Here is a 16,113-nt window from a genome sequence, read left to right on the forward strand (position 1 = left end):
ATTTTTGTTTGTTTGTACACTCTGCAATAGGACATGACCTACACAGCACACAGGTGGTACATAAGAATAAATGCAAACAGTCCACAGTTTCATGGAACAGTAATTTGGCAGAGAACGGACAGCTTTGGCTGCAGAAACACTTTGTAGTTTAAACAACTTTATTTCACAGTTTTAAGAATGCCTTTTACCCACCTTTAACCTGTGTCTTTAGCATGTGTCTTTAGCATGTGCCTTTAGCATGTGCCAAGCTCTTTGATGACTCCCCTCTTACCTGTACTATTGGACCATGCTAAAATAAAAAATCTACAGTACAAAGAATTCAAAATGATTTACTACTGACAATGAATGCTGGTTTTCAAGGTCTTGTACCCTTCTTTGTGGTCGTTCACCAGTACTCTTTTTTATAGTTGTTTTGGTGAATAAGCCCACAGTACAGGCTTAGCAGCAACAGCTTGTTTGAGCTGGCACTATTTTCCTTTCTATTCTAACCCCCCCCCCTCCAATAGTCCAGTCATTATAGCAGCAGCAGTTTGGCTGGGGGTAAGAGACATGGCTATTTAAATTGTGTTGGTGTCTTCTGCTTTCCTCATTTTGCCGTGATTTCCTGCCCAGTTGGCAGTTTTTCTCCTCTTTTTCTTTTTTCTTTCAGGTTTCTTCAATTTTCTGCCTCTGCCCAGATTCTTTTTTTTTTTTTTCTTCTTCTCCAATCCTAAATTTCCCTTTTTAATTATGTCTACCTACAGCTTGCTGCCTCTTTCACTCACCCTGGTTTTATTTCACTTCCTCTTATTCTCTAACTCTATCCTCTTCCCCCCATCTAACATCTGCCCTCTCTCCCCATGTCCTCCTTACTTCTTTCCAACATGTTCCCCCCTGTTCTCCCTACTTCCTTCTAACAGGTGTCCCCATCTTCCCCACCCTCTAACTCTATCCTGTTCCTACCATCTAACATTTGCCCTCTCTCCCCATGTCCTCCTCACTTCCTTCCATGTTCCCCCTGTTCTCCCCGCTTCCTTCCAGTATGCTGCTGTCTTCCACTTTTTCCAATATGCCCCCTATCTTTTCCACTTCCTTCCAATATGTCCCCTGTCTTCCCCACTTCCTTCCAGCATGCGCCCCTCTGTTCTCCCCACTTCCATCCAAAGTGCCCCACTTCCCTACTTCCATCCAATGTCTGTCCTCTCCCGCTGTTGCTGTTTCTCTGGGCCAGCGACAGCAGAACAGAATACAAATGTTGCAGGGCTGTACTGAACCTGCCTGTGGCTGCTGGCTCTACCCTAAGAATTGACCCTGGAGGGGGTGAGGCCGGTGGTCAAGGTTGGGTGCAATGCGGTCCTACAAACTGTGTTTTGTTTTGCCGCTGCTGCTGATTAGGGAGGGCAGCAGCAGTGACAGTGAGAAGTAAGCCACACGGTGAGCCAGGACAGCTGAGCAGCCTAGAGGGAACACTGTGAAGTCCTACCTCCAATTTTGGGGACATGTCCCAAATGCCCCCCCCCCCCCCAATGTTCTAATGCCTTTGCTTGATGAAATCCCTTGAACACTATTTTATTACTGCCTCCACTCTGATTATATCCTTTCAGAAGCATTAGAAAAAAAACAAAAAAACTAAATATTTTATTTTGGTTTTTCCATTTGTGAACTTTTTTTCACTTGTAAAACTTTGTAAATTTATGTCTTATAGACGTTGCCCTTAAATCTCACCCTTTTGAGCAGTCCAACCTTGGAATTTCTGGTTCATACCAGAGGTAATGGAGAGAGAAAATGACTTGCCCAGCTCCCCCTGATTTTCAGCCCACTACTACAGAGCTGCCAAATTACCCAGCTCCAGGAGGGAGACTTTTTGGTCAGTCCTATTTTTGAACTTATACCCCAATTCGTATTGTTGTAGCCTCTGATATCACCAATTGAAATCAGCAATTCAGGTCCCACAATGTACTAGGACAGAGCTGCAGAAATCCAGGACTGAATTTCCCTTTTGAACTGCGTAACCTGACTGCTCTCCAGCTCTGCCCATTAAGCTTCTCCATTCAAAGCATGTGCTGACATAATCACCATGCTCACTCACAAACTTGTTATTGCTATCGTACCCACAGCTAGACTCTGCACTTTTCCCTATTTCTGGAGAGGCGAAATACTGGTGGGGTAGGGGAACCCACAAACTTGTTTGTCTAGGGCCCAATGTAATGTTAATCCAGCCTTGCGCATGTGCCTGGAGAAAATTACTGAGTAAGGAAGTGTGCTCACTGCCAGTTTCATTCAAGTTCAATATGAGGGACCACTGAAAAGTTCTCAGCTCAACACAAAAAGTTGGGGCATTCTCCATCGAAGGTTATATGCTTAGTCCAGTGATTTTCCACTTTTTTTGTTCCATATTTTTCTGACGGAATGGAACAAGTGGAAAATCACTGGACTAAGTGTACAGACCTCGATGGAGACTGCCCCAATTTTGTTGGTTGGGCTGAGAACTTTTCAGCGACCCTTCATAGTTATTTCCCTATCCTAGAGAGCTTACAAAATTTGTTCCTGAGGCAACAGAGGGTGAAGTGACTTATCCAGTGGCACAAATCTCATCGGTGGAAGAAGTAAGATTTATATACTAACTCCTCAGATTCTCGACACTGCTGCTCTAATCACTTGGTTACCCCTCCATTATTATTTTTTTTATGACTCATTTCTATTTTCTGTCATCTTTTGTTCATTCTGTCTGGGACCTAGGGAAGGAAGACAAAAACTCAAGAGAGCTAATCAAGAAATGTATTGTTATCCAATAAAAGGTATCATAGTATTTTATTTTGGCTCGCTAGCCTTTATTTCCATTCCAGTAGACTAGCATGGCAATGAAGATAAAATTGTTTCTGCCTTATTTATGCTAGAAAAATGAATGAGGTTACATTTTGCATATGAAAGGGGAATGGATGATAAAACTAACCCCTCTTTTATATTGTTAATAGATTAATCAACTCATATCAATCTTTATTTTAATTTTTATTCTAAATGTAAACTGCAGGAGATGCATTTGCCAATGCAGTATATCAAGCACTAAATAAACTTGGAAACTTCTGGAAACCTTAGGGGATTTCCTACCATTGTGATATTACAGGTTGTTCTGAGAGTTTCAGAATGGATCCATAAATCTAGGGTGAAAGTAATGGACGAATCGTTGACATGTTTGAAGCAAGCTCGGTTTGTTGTTATTATGTCAAGGAACTGGTTACACCATGAAAATGTGGGGGATTTAGAAATGAAAAATTGTCTCAGTTGACAACAATGAAAAGATGATATATCAAGTGATAAAAGAAACTGATAGAAAAAGCACATGCTTTAACAATGATATAAGTTCTATACTGATATATACTGTAGATAAGCAGAATAGTTATGCATACACATGACAGTGATGATTTCATCAAGGTAAAGGCAAAGATCAGGAGAAAAATTATTATGGTTATGCTTTATTAATCTTGTTATACCGCTTGTTCATTTTACTGGTCCAAGTGGTTTACACGATACAATCAAATAAAACCAAAATAAAAAAGAACTCCATTGTTAGATAGACTAGATCTAGCTCACACAGCAACAAAACATACAGGATAACATTCACTCCTAAATAAAATAATAATATAATATTAAGTTTTCACAGGACTGCTGACTGAGGACCCACAAATCATTTTAAAAACATGGGTTAATTCAGATTGGACTGAATCTTGTCCAAATGCTTCTTTAAAAAAAACCAAAATGTTTTTAACATAGTTTTAAAAGATTTGAATTTGTCCTCTAATCTTAACTCTCGGGGAAAATGATTCCATAAGTTTGGAACTGCAAAATAGAACACTTTATTTCATGTAGACTTCCACCTTGCGCTGAGCCTGGATAATGTTGGGCCGTTTCTGGTGACAGGCATTGAATATCCAGTTTATTTTTTGCTGCTATAAATCAAATCCATGGGGCCCTGAGTCTGGAATAATCTACCCTTATACTTGTGTCAAGTTCCCTCCTATTACAGCTTCAGAAGAATGTTAAAGATTTATATTTTCCCCTCATAATAACAGATCTCTACCCTACCTCCAACTAGAATCTCTTTGCTAAGGTTATAAATGTTTTCAATCTTATTGCGAACTGCAATGATTCTTTGTAGAAAATTGCGAGATATAAGAAATGGTATGGTATGGTATAAATTTATGAAAAAGGAGGAATAAGGGAAACTTAACAAGTATTTATCAACAAAAAACTCCCCACTAATTAAACCGAATGTGCTTTATAGCAATATAATACAATACAATATAAATGCAAATGAAAGAAAAAGCCTCAGTTTAAATAGATGAGGGAAAATCACTCTACCAGTCACACATCATAGGCATAAAACACTTTCATAGCAAACTATTGTATCTGATATATTGCTAAGAAAAAAATGTGAGAAATAAATCACAGTCCAATGGTGCAAACATAAACAACTTATTTGAAGAAAAACTATGCGCAGCCAGTCAATGATTGTTTTGGGGCTACAATGCTATTTCTTCAGGGCCGCTTGAGCTCACATAGCAGCTACACTGTTTGACGCGCTGATCCTCTGCGTTCTTCACAAGAGTTCTTATGTTCTTATGGGTAAGAGCGAACAAGAAAAGGACCTGGGTGTACTGATAGATAGGACCCTGAAGCCGTCGGCACAATGCGCGGCAGCGGCAAAGAAAGCAAACAGAATGTTAGGCATGATAAAGAAAGGAATCACGAGTAGATCGGAGAAAGTCATAATACCGCTTTATAGAGCAATGGTCAGACCACACTTGGAATACTGTGTCCAACATTGGTCTCCCAACCTAAAGAAGGATATAAAACTGTTAGAGAGGGTGCAGAGACGAGCAACGAAGTTAATAAGAGGTATGGAGAACTTGGAATATGAGGAACGACTCAAGAAACTAGGACTGTTCTCCCTTGAGAAGAGAAGGCTGCGAGGGGACATGATCGAGACTTTCAAAATGCTGAAAGGCATCGATAAAATAGAGCAGGAAAATAAATTATTTACATTGTCCAACACGACACGGACAAGAGGACATGGTTTAAAGCTAAGGGGGGACAAGTCCAGGACAAATGTCAGGAAGTTCTGTTTTACGCAGCGAGTGGTAGACGCCTGGAATGCTCTCCCAAAGGAGGTTATCAAGGAATCCACTGTGCTGGGATTCAAAGGCAAATTAGATGCACATCTCCTTATGAGAGGCATAGAGGGATATGGGTGACTAAAACTACATCAGGTGTATACCTGACTGGGCCTCCGCGTGTGCGGATCGCCGGACTTGATGGACCATGGGTCTGATCCGGAGATGGCAGTTCTTATGTTCTTATGTTCTTATGTTCTTATGCTCTGGCAGGACTTTTGATATCTCTTTGGCTGGTGGGGCTTGGCATCCCCAGCAGCCATTAAAGCAGATGTGGCCTGAACCAAAGGTGAGGGGTTCCAAGCTTCCCCAAGGCTCCTTCTCATAATCTGCTATTGAGACATGGGAATCAGAAGCATGGAATGTTGCTACTCTTTGGGATCCTGCCTGAACAAGATGGACAATCATTCTGACCCATGGATATTCTTATTTTTTCCTGTTCTTATCAGCTCTGTAGATGGTGTACGTGGTCAAACCTAAATTTATATGCTCATATGTATGCTGCTACACTAGAGTTTTAGCACAAGAGTGAAGATCGCAGAGGATCAGCGCGTCAAACGGTGTAGCTGCTATGTGAGCTCAAGCGGCCCTGAAGAAGTAGCATTGTAGTTACGAAACAATCGTATAAGCGCATAGGGGTCCTTTTATTAAGGTGCACTAACCGATTTAGCACATGCTAAAGATTAGCATGCACTAAGGACTCCTTTTACGAAGGTGCACTAGCGTTTTTAGCACATGCACTGGATTAGCGCGCACTATAGCGCACGCTAGCCGAAAATCTACCACCTTCTCAAAAGGAGGCGGTAGCGGCTAGCAAGCATGGCAATTTAGCGCGCGCTATTCCGCGCATTAAGGCCCTAGCACACCTTCGTAAAAGGAGCCCTAAATGCTAAGATGCCCATAGGATATAATGGATGCCTTAGCATTTAGCATGCGCTAATCATTAGTGCACCTTAATAAAAAGACCCCATAGTTATCTTCAAATAAGTTGTTTGCACCTTTGGACTGTGATTTCTTCGTCACAATTTTTCTTAGCAATATATCAGATATACGAATGTTTGCTACGAACGTTTTTAATGCCTATGATGTGTGGTTGGTAGAGTGTTTTTCCCTCACCTATTTAAACTGAGGCTTTTTCTTTTGTTTGCATTTATATTGTATTGCATTAAGGACTCCTTTTATGAAGTCACATTAGCGGCTTTAGCGCACGTGACTTTTAATCACGCACTAACCCCCGCGCTAGCCGAAAAACTACTGCCTGCTCATGAGGAGGCAGTAGCGGCTAGCCCGTCCAGCGGTATAGCGCGTGCTATTCCGCGCGTTAAACATAAAAGGAGCCCTATATTGCTATAAAGCATGGAGTTTAGTTTAATTACTGGGGAGTTTAGTGATGGTATAAATTTTGCCAGCTAAGTTGATATTCAGTGCTGTCTGGCTAAGTTTATAGTGGCCAAAACAAACCAGCTGTTTATGTGGCTTGATTTGGCTGCTAAATCTAGCTGGCTAGCACTTTAAATTTTGTAGATAGCCAGCTGAAACGCTAAATACTAACATTCAGCAGCCATCTCGTGCTGAATATTAGTGCTTAATTAGCTAAATGGTATTTAATCAGCCATGAGCCATTCCTGGCTAGTTAAATAAAGATGACTATTTGGCAGAATGCATATATATGAGGGATCTTCAAAAAATTTCTCATTTTATTTTATTAAATACTATTTATTACATAGCTCACTTTTCCACATAATCACCCTTTTTTGCCTGACTGACTAGTCACATGACATTCTACGACAGGACTGCCCTAGTCCGGTCCTTGAGATCTGCTGGCAGGCCAGGTTTTCAGGATATCCATAATGAATATGCATGAGAGAGATTTGCCTGCATTGCCTTCTTGGTATGCAAATCTCTCTCATGCATATTCATTGTGAATATCCTGAAAACCTAGCTTGTCAGTAGATCTCGAGGACCGGATTTGGGCAGTCCTGTTCTACGACATGCCCTCTTACCACTTCTCCTGCCCCATCCATTTCCTGCGAAAATATGAAAGTGCGGAAACTTTTGGAAGAACTGTCGTAGTTTATTACCAGAGATGTTATAATACAACTAGATCAGGGGTGGGCAACTCCGGTCCTCGAGGGCCAGAATCCAGTCGGGTTTTCAGGATTTCCCCAATGAATATGCAAGAGATCTATTTGCATGCACTGCTTTCAATGCATATTCATTGGGGAAATCTTGACAACCCAATTGGATTCTGGCCCTCGAGGACCGGAGTTGCCCATGTCTGGGCTAAATGCTTTCCAACTTGAGGAGTAAGGTAAGAAGTAGTTTCATTGAGTTTTGTGTGATCATTAGTTGCAAAGGTCCTTTGCTGAATGGGAAAATATAAAATGTATTTTCTTCAAAAGACTTACGTTGAAAGATATTTTAGTTATGTACATTAAATATTGCGCTTTAATTTTTAGGTGGTAAAAATGATGATTGTGGTGGTGGTGACATTTGCAATATGTTGGTTGCCCTACCACATTTACTTCATAGTTACTGCGCTCAACAAACAACTGACACGATGGAAATATATCCAGCAAATTTACTTGGCCAGTTTCTGGCTTGCCATGAGTTCTACAATGTACAACCCCATCATCTACTGCTGTTTGAACAGAAGGTAAGAGCTGCCTCTGTTATGTAAGTCTGTAATGTCAGTAGAAAATGACAGGTAAATTAGAATAAGCCTAGTATTCTTCATTTTTATAATAATCTATGTTGTATTAAGTGGTTATTTGAAAATAGTCTTTTGTGCTGTTTTTATAAATTTTGGTTGAAACAATAGCATTAAGTGATATGGGTAGACTCCAATTACCAGCATTAGTGCAGAATATGCCTTAAAAATATATTAATGTATCAATGAATTTGTGCAACTGGTAGCATGAGATTTTTTTTTCCAGTAGAAGGGAATTTTGAGTTGATTAACATGAAAAATTGATCTAATCACTTTGCGATGTTTTTTTTTACCACTAAAATCTAACGGGGATAATATTCAACCTTCAGCAGTAAGCAGTTTGTAAGCCACTCACTAACTAAGTGGATTACAAAAAAAAAAAAAGCAAACATAAGCATAAGATAAAACCACAAAAAAACAGTATAAAACACAATAAAACAAAATAACATACAGATAACTTTTCCATTAACCAATTCGTTCCATCAGTCACTGCTTCTTATTAAATCAACTATGGTGAAGTGGATAAATATCAATAATTACTATGCGCACAAAACTGCTCCACTCAATCCACTGAGTAATGCCTTTAACGGAAGAAAAAGCCTCAGGTTTGTATAGGCAGGGCATAAATGCTCAAGCCTCCTCCACCCACATCATTGGCAGAAGAAATCCCTGAAGAAGTGGTAGTGGACCATGAAACGTTGGCTTTTAAGAGACACCACATTTACATTTCTACACAATTGGCAACATTGCTATTCAAGCGATTTTTGTCCCATATTTAAAACCAGCTTAGCGGCAAGTGTAGACTCTTTACAAGCATCAAATTCAAAGACCTATGCAGACTTCAAAGCATTCAGAACACCACTATTTGGTTAGTTAATACATAATGCTTGAAAGTACAATTACATAACTCCCCTATTGAAGAAATCACATTGGCTCCCAATCACTCACCGGATCACCTACAAAATTCTCCTCTGGTTTTCAAAGTTCATACTACAGAACAATGAACCCCCATTCCTTTCATGATTACATTCCTTCTAGGACCTTCAGATCTGCCGATCAAAAACTCCTCGTCCCAATCTTTTATGATCCATGAATACATCTGCCAATCTGTTTTTTTCTGTTTGAGACCCTACCCTATGGAATTCACTTCCTGTTACCTTGTGCCTTCACACCTCCCTTGAGAGATTTAAATTCAACCTGAAAACTCGTTTTGTCTACGGAAGCATATTCCTAAGCTGGTCTCCCATCCTCCTATAACGAGCTTGTAATGACCATCTGAGACACATGATGGTTTTTCCTTTTGTTTTTCCTCCCTCTTACTATCTTCTAAATATTATATTTCTACCCCCTGACCCCACAATCATGTCTGTGTGAAACCTCATGATTTTCTAATAGTACCCCGGCCACCTAGAAGGTTTTTTCCTAATAGGCAGGGTAACAAATTAAAAATAAACTTGATATTAGCACATTTTATGCAGGCAGATGGTATCATTTCAAATCCTACTGCAGAATGCCAATATTAAAGAGAAACTGAAGATATTCAGTGTGATTTAAGTGGGCTAGAGATGCTCTGGTAAGAGGCTCAACCATTCAATGGCACTAGATTGGGCAGTTCTGCTGAATGTTATTTCTGACTGCCCATATTAAAAGTGGGCAGGCCAAGAGCAGAACAAGGAGTGGCACTAGGGAGGAGCCAAGAGGTTATGCAGGTGCTGACGGTATTCAGTGTCAGGAGCTGCATAGCTAAGCAGGTGAATTTAGAACAGCTCAAAAGCTGTCCTAAATTCACCTGCTTAGCTATGTGGGCCCCAACACTGAATATTGGCCAGGACTCGAATAACATTTTTTAAAATCCTTTCACCCTCCTGAGTCCCCCATCTCATTCCCTCTCCCTTCCCAGTCTACCATCATTCCTAAACCCCCAACCTCCTGAATACCCCTCCAAACCCCAAATCCCCCCATTTAGGTAGGCTCCTCTGGGCCTTTCTGTAGCCCTGGTAGTCCATGGGGGGAGGGGGGTGATGGGGCAAGGAGTAAAGCCTTTTGTGACTGCCTTTTCAGATGGCTGCCACAACCTCTCGCAGTTGCTCACTGTATTTCACAAATCATTTTTCATATGTGGAATGAGCTGGGGGGTTTTATGGGCGTTGCACCATGGACAATAAGTACCTTTTTAGGGACTGATATTTAAAGCTATTTAAATCACTCTAGTTGGCCCCTATAATACCACTAATTATTTTCTCTGACCTCCATAGCATTATCCAGTTAGTGACAGGGTTTTCCACTGGCAGATCTGAGCCAGTCACAGAAGTTATCCGGGCACATCAGTTCCCTGATAGCCAGCTGGGCATGCTAGACCACATAACATGCAATTCAATCTATGTCCAATGAACTTCATGGGTATGAATATCAGTCATATCAGAATAATACCCAGATATTTAGTGCTGGTGCCTGTATAGGGGTCTATATAGAATATCTGGGCCTAATTTAGCCAGCAGTGGTCAGCCTTTAAAGAAACACTGATCACTGTGAGTTGAATATGCAGCCCTTACTTTTTATTTTTATTTTTACTTTTTCATATGCCTATTTTCAATACTCAGTATGCCATGAATATTGAAAGGTCTGACAACTACTTTGGCAGGAGCCTAGCTATTAACCAGCACAACAACAATATTATCAAACCAATATTATTTATCAAAATATCAGTAGTTTTCTAGGAACTACTGAGAGAAGATAACCCAAATTTGTTTCTGAGAATGTATCTCTAATCTTCATCAGACAAGGCCTCATATAATAGATTATTATAAATGTTTTACTTCTGTTCTCATTTATCACTTATTACAATTTGCTATACTGCCAAATCTATAGACAGGTTGCAGAGATTTACATAAAGTGAAAATGAAAAAAAGAAAAGAACTCCATTTGAATATAGAAAAGAAAACTAGAAAAAACTTATGCAGAGATCAAACATGTCCAGATTTCAGGTAACTCCTGGTCTCACTCACAGGCCCCAGTCAGATCTTCAAAAACAATTGTGAAAAAAGTGAGCCTTTCAACAGTCCTGTTTGTCCTTAGGCAACTGTTATAAAGAGTTCCATATACCCAGTTATAAAGGTCAATTAGAATTTACAAATCTAAGTTAAATGAATAATGCACAATATTTGTCTCTCAATGTGTGTAAACAGCAAAATCATGTACGTTGGCTAAGTCACTGCAAGCTGCATAATAATGAATTAAGCATATAAATGCATGCAAAAAAACACCTTAATATTGTGCAAATCAAATAATGCAGCTTGCATTGAACGTCATAAGTTATGTTTTTCCTTTCAGGAGTATTGGTCTGCTAACAAATAGCCCGATGCTCCTGGGTGCCTTCTTAAAGGGACTGGGTGCCTGCCACCTCCTACCCCCAATGAAGACTTCCATCCCTGCCAGAAGAAACAGAAACATAGAAACATGATGGCAGATAAAGGCCAAATGGCCCATCCAGTCTGCTCATCCACAGTAACCATTATCTCTTCCTCTTTCTAAGAGATCCCATATGCCTATCCCAGGCTTTCTTGAATTCAGATACAGTCTGTCTCCACCACCTCTTCTGGGAGACTGTTCCAAGCATCTACCACCCTTTCTGTAAAACAGTATTTCTTTAGATTATTCCCGAGCCTCTTAACCTCTTAACTTCATCCTATGCCCTCTCATTGCAGAGTTTCCTTTCAAATGAAAGAGACTAACTCATGCGCATTTACATTACGTAGGTATAAGTTTTCAATAAGCAATAATCGCGCCTCGGCTTAACCTCATTGGCTACGATACTGCAACTGCGCAAAAAAATTGTTTAAACCTACATTACGTAGGTATTTAAATGTCTCTATCGTATCTCCCCCTCTCCCGCCTTTCCTCCTAAGTATACAGATTGAGATCTTTAAGTCTGTCCCCATACGCCTTATGACAAAGATCACACACCATTTTAGTAGCCTTCTGTTGAACTGACTCCATCCTAGTCCAGACCAAACATCTGTCCCCTCCAATCACCCCTCCCCCCCAAAAAAAAAAACTATCCCACCTATCTGAAGAACATCAATCCCCTGTAATCTCCCCTCCCCCCCCCCATCCCAGGCCTAAAAAGTTTGCTTATGGTCTAGGGTTATGGAGCAGAGCAATCCTCAATCCCTCTTGCTCTCCCCCCATCTGGCATTAGATTCAAAATGGTGCCAATTAAACCCTAGCAAACTAACTATATAGAGTAGACATTTACCATAGAGTAAAAATGTTATCAGATAGTATGGTTAAGTGCATCAGTGTTATCTTTATGCAGCTTCCATTGCCTAAATCATTAACTATAACCTCTGATTTCCCAGTTAGCATTGCTATCTCTCCCAGGCATCATCCTTAGCCACTCCCAACTCCCCAATCACATGATAAGCATGTCTTACTCCCCCCAGTCCCATAATGTGAAGTCTTAACTCCCCAACTCCCAACCAGCATTTTTACCCACGCCCAACCTCATATCAGCTTCAGACCAGGTCCTCCTATTATAGGTTATTATAAATCTTAGCCCCCTTTGAAAATTAAATGGAGAGATTATCAAGCTGCATTAGTGCACTAACCTGTGTTATTTGCCCCTTAACATATTAAAGGACTTTTAACATTAGGTACCCTAATGCAGCATTAAAAATATCACCCCATGTCACATAGTAATGAGATGTAAAAAATGCAGATGCATATAAAGAGGCTCATTACTATGTAACTACTCCCCTCTACCCACTGCTCACCAACCTAGCCAGCAGATTGACCATCCCCTCCCCCCTAACTGTACCCCACCCTGGTATCATCTTTGTCTGTCTTATCTCCACTGTGTACGCCTGGTAGCGCTCTAGAAATCATTAATAGTAGTAGTAGTAAATCCCATATACTGTAGCTAGGAGTATGCACCCATATACCACAGTAGCCTGCAAAATAATCCCAACTTGATAAAGTCCACCCTAATTTTTATTATTTTTTTTTTAATCAATTGCAATTTGATAAATATTTTCTATGTAATAATGTAATGTAATGTAATTTATTTCTTATATACCGCTAAACTCAGTTAGGATTCTAAGCGGTTTACAGAAAAATAGACAATAGGGTGCATTAAAATTATAAATAAAATAGGTACTTAGAAATTCCCTTTCCATATAAGATTCTGTATGTTGGGAAAACTAAAAGAAAATTAGAAACAAGGATTTTGTAACACAAAACCTGTATTAAAAGGAATGTACAAATGGTCATGGTGAATCATTGCCTGGAGAGAATAAAAACCATACATTTGAGGATTTAAGGTATTTTCTGATACACAGTATACTGTTGTCATGGTGATGAGGCAACATCCAGCACATACATTTACAAGAAAAATAGAACCTTATTTTTAAATTGAATGTAGTTTACCCAGCAGGACAAATATTTTTACATTTTTAATGAGTATTTGACCAAAGGTTTTTAGTCTTTATGTTTTTTTCTGCCTTATAGAAACATGATGGCAGATAAAGGCCAAATGACCAAATGATTTATATAGGTGCCCCTATACTAAGCTGTGATAAGCAATAGTGCATGCTTACTGCAGGTTAAAAAGGCATTACTGTGGGACACACTCAGATGTAGATTTGGGATTGGGTAGATTTGGGATTGGCTCACACATCTCACGTGCCAATCAGGGATTTCCTTAGGCTCAGCCCTAAGGAAGTCCCTGATTGGCACAGGTGCCTCAGGAGGAGCCCGTGGCACCTGAGCCAATCAGGGCCTTAGGCCCCTCCCCATGCATCACATGATGCTCCGGGGCGGAGCCTAAGGCCGGTCTTGTGTCGCAGGCCCTGTGAGAAGCAGGAGCAGGAGGACGAGCAGGAGGACTTTGCGGTTCCTCCTGCTCCTGAAGACTTGAGGCCTACTGAGCAGGAGGGACTGAGCACCCCTCCTGCTCCCAATGTTTACAGGTACGAGGGAGGGGGACAGGTTGTTTGCCTGCATCTGGTGGCAGGATGGAGTCGGCATCCCTCCTGCCATATTTTTAAGCGGCGTGATGGGGGCGCGTCGGGTGGCAGGAGGGAATCATTTTCTCTCCTGCCATTTGTGGGTTGCGCTGGGGTGTATTTGTCGGGGGTGGCGTTTTTTTGACAGGTCTGCCTGTCTTTTCTTTTTTTTTTTATGGGTCAGATATTTTGCGTGTGTAACACACACAAAATATCTGTGCCATGGAAAAAAATGAATAAAAAAGACAGGCAGACTTGTCAAAAAACTAGCAGACCTGTCGGGTTTTAGGATTGTAAAACCCGATTCAAAATAGCCAAGCATTTGTTAGTGAATCAGTCGCTTGGCTATTTTGCATGGGGTTTTACTAATTTGCATGGGTGGATTGTATCAGAGAGGAGATTGATCAGGCAGCAGTTTAGTGAATCGAGTCGGGGTCAGTACAGGATTGGAAGGTTTAGTTAATTTATAATCTAGCCCTAAGGCAGTAAGCTTCATGCCACTCTTGATGTTTTGAAATGTTGTCTCTACGACAGAAGCCTGACAGCAAGTTTAATTAAAAATAGATAGAAAGTCTTACTTTTAGAGGGCAAAATTGCTTTCCTCATTGACTTTAATGGTCCAGATGTTCCAACTGAGTCTAAAGTTGAAAAATTGCAACTGATTTGAGGATGAATCAAACCAAAAATATTTGACATGAGCATCTCTAATATTTAATTAAAGTTACCCAATTATATAAGGTCACTGACTATATTGACTTTAGTTAACTGAATAAAGCAACCTGGTTAATTTGGGGACAGTGATTTCTTCAACCAGACTTTACCATTCTTTACAGAATATCAGTGCTACCCATTAAAATGTAATTTTATAGACCATAAAACACTGATTTACCCGCATAAATGGGCTGGTATAAAATAGCAGAAAACAGTGCAGTCAAAACACACAGTACCCAGATGAATGCAGGTGCATGTATAACGCACGAAAGTATGCAAAGTAGGCTAGTATTGGCAAACCACAGACCGTGTTGGGTCCTAATATTCTATTCCACATTGCTTGCAATAGAGTATAGTTGCCTACTTATTTTTGTTATTAAAACATTTTATTGTGTACTTTCGTGCAGTTCATGACTCATACGTGCTTTATGTGTTCCTGTATTCATCGGGATACTGTGTGATTCTTTTTTTTTTTTTTTATTTTATATTTATCAAATTTTACATTTTATAAATCAAGTATCCACTTGTACAGAAAGTTGAAGAAAAGTGTGTGATTCTATTGTTTTCTGCATCCTTATTGTTGTGGAATCTATGTTTCACGTTGGTATAAGCTACTAACTGGCATTAAAGTACGAGTCATGAGATGATGATGCATATATGGCTGGTAGGTGTGCACAGGAGCGGGGATTGGGTGGAGAGTGGGCAGAGTCCACAAGAACATCTGCGATTATAAAATCTGCTAGTCAGCGTGCCCACTTGCAGAACCCAGGTGTGGATACTTGCACCTGCTCAAGAAACAACTGCTCTGGCTACCTATGAAACAAAGGGCCCATTATAAAGTAATGTCCATAGTACACCAAGGGCTCCTTTTACTAAGCTGCGATAGCGGTTTTAGCATGCGCAGAATTTTAGCACGCACTAAACCTGCGCTACGCGGCTAGAACTAATACCAACTCAGTGTTCATATGCCCCTCCCCCCCCCCTTTATCCAGCAAATATCTCCATCATTGCATATGGAGTGATGGTTTCAATAACCAGGTTAAATAATGGGAGAGACCAGGGGCATCCTTGTCATGTCATCCTTGACAACTTGTTTGTCTGTCTTGCCTGTTTAGATTGTAAGCTGTTTCGAGCAGGGACTGTTTTCTTACTCTTTGTGACTCTGTACAGCGCTATGTGCATCTGATAGCGCTATAGAAATAATAGTAGTAGTAGTAGTAGTATGTGACCTTGCAGCATCTGGAACAGCATATAAAGCCTTAATCTGAGTAGGAAAATTAGATCCCAAACCACTCAACCTTTTTAAAAGCTTTCTCAGGATCTAGCACCAGTATTGCTACATTGACTTTAAACTTTTAGGCCCAATATAAAATATTAACCCCACCCCCTTTTACACAGCCTGTTAGCAGCTGCCACACGGCAAAAGCCCCAAAGCTCTTAAATCTCTATGAGCTTCGGGGCAGTTACAGCAGCGGCAGTCAACTGGCGTGGCTTTGTAAAGAGGAGGGGGGGTAAGTGATTACCATACATTGTTCAACCC

The 16,113-nt window shown here is 40.4% G+C and overlaps 1 protein-coding gene and 1 non-coding gene across 2 annotated transcripts in view; one reads left to right on the forward strand and one right to left on the reverse strand.

Annotated features, from left to right (window-relative positions):
- The window catches only part of TACR3 (tachykinin receptor 3), a 254,838-nt gene that overhangs the window by 221,669 nt on the left and 17,056 nt on the right, over window positions 1-16,113 (forward strand). Inside the window, exon 4 of the mRNA XM_033956793.1 lies at window positions 7,610-7,806. Coding sequence (XP_033812684.1) covers window positions 7,610-7,806 — 197 coding nt within the window. The remainder of the gene's footprint in view (window positions 1-7,609; window positions 7,807-16,113) is intronic.
- Window positions 11,555-11,690, reverse strand: LOC117352810. Its single transcript, XR_004537864.1, has one exon. It is a non-coding gene; the product is annotated as a U4 spliceosomal RNA (small nuclear RNA).

Source organism: Geotrypetes seraphini, chromosome 1 (genome assembly GCF_902459505.1).
Source record: "Geotrypetes seraphini chromosome 1, aGeoSer1.1, whole genome shotgun sequence".
In the NCBI taxonomy this organism is placed as follows: Eukaryota; Metazoa; Chordata; class Amphibia; order Gymnophiona; family Dermophiidae; genus Geotrypetes; species Geotrypetes seraphini.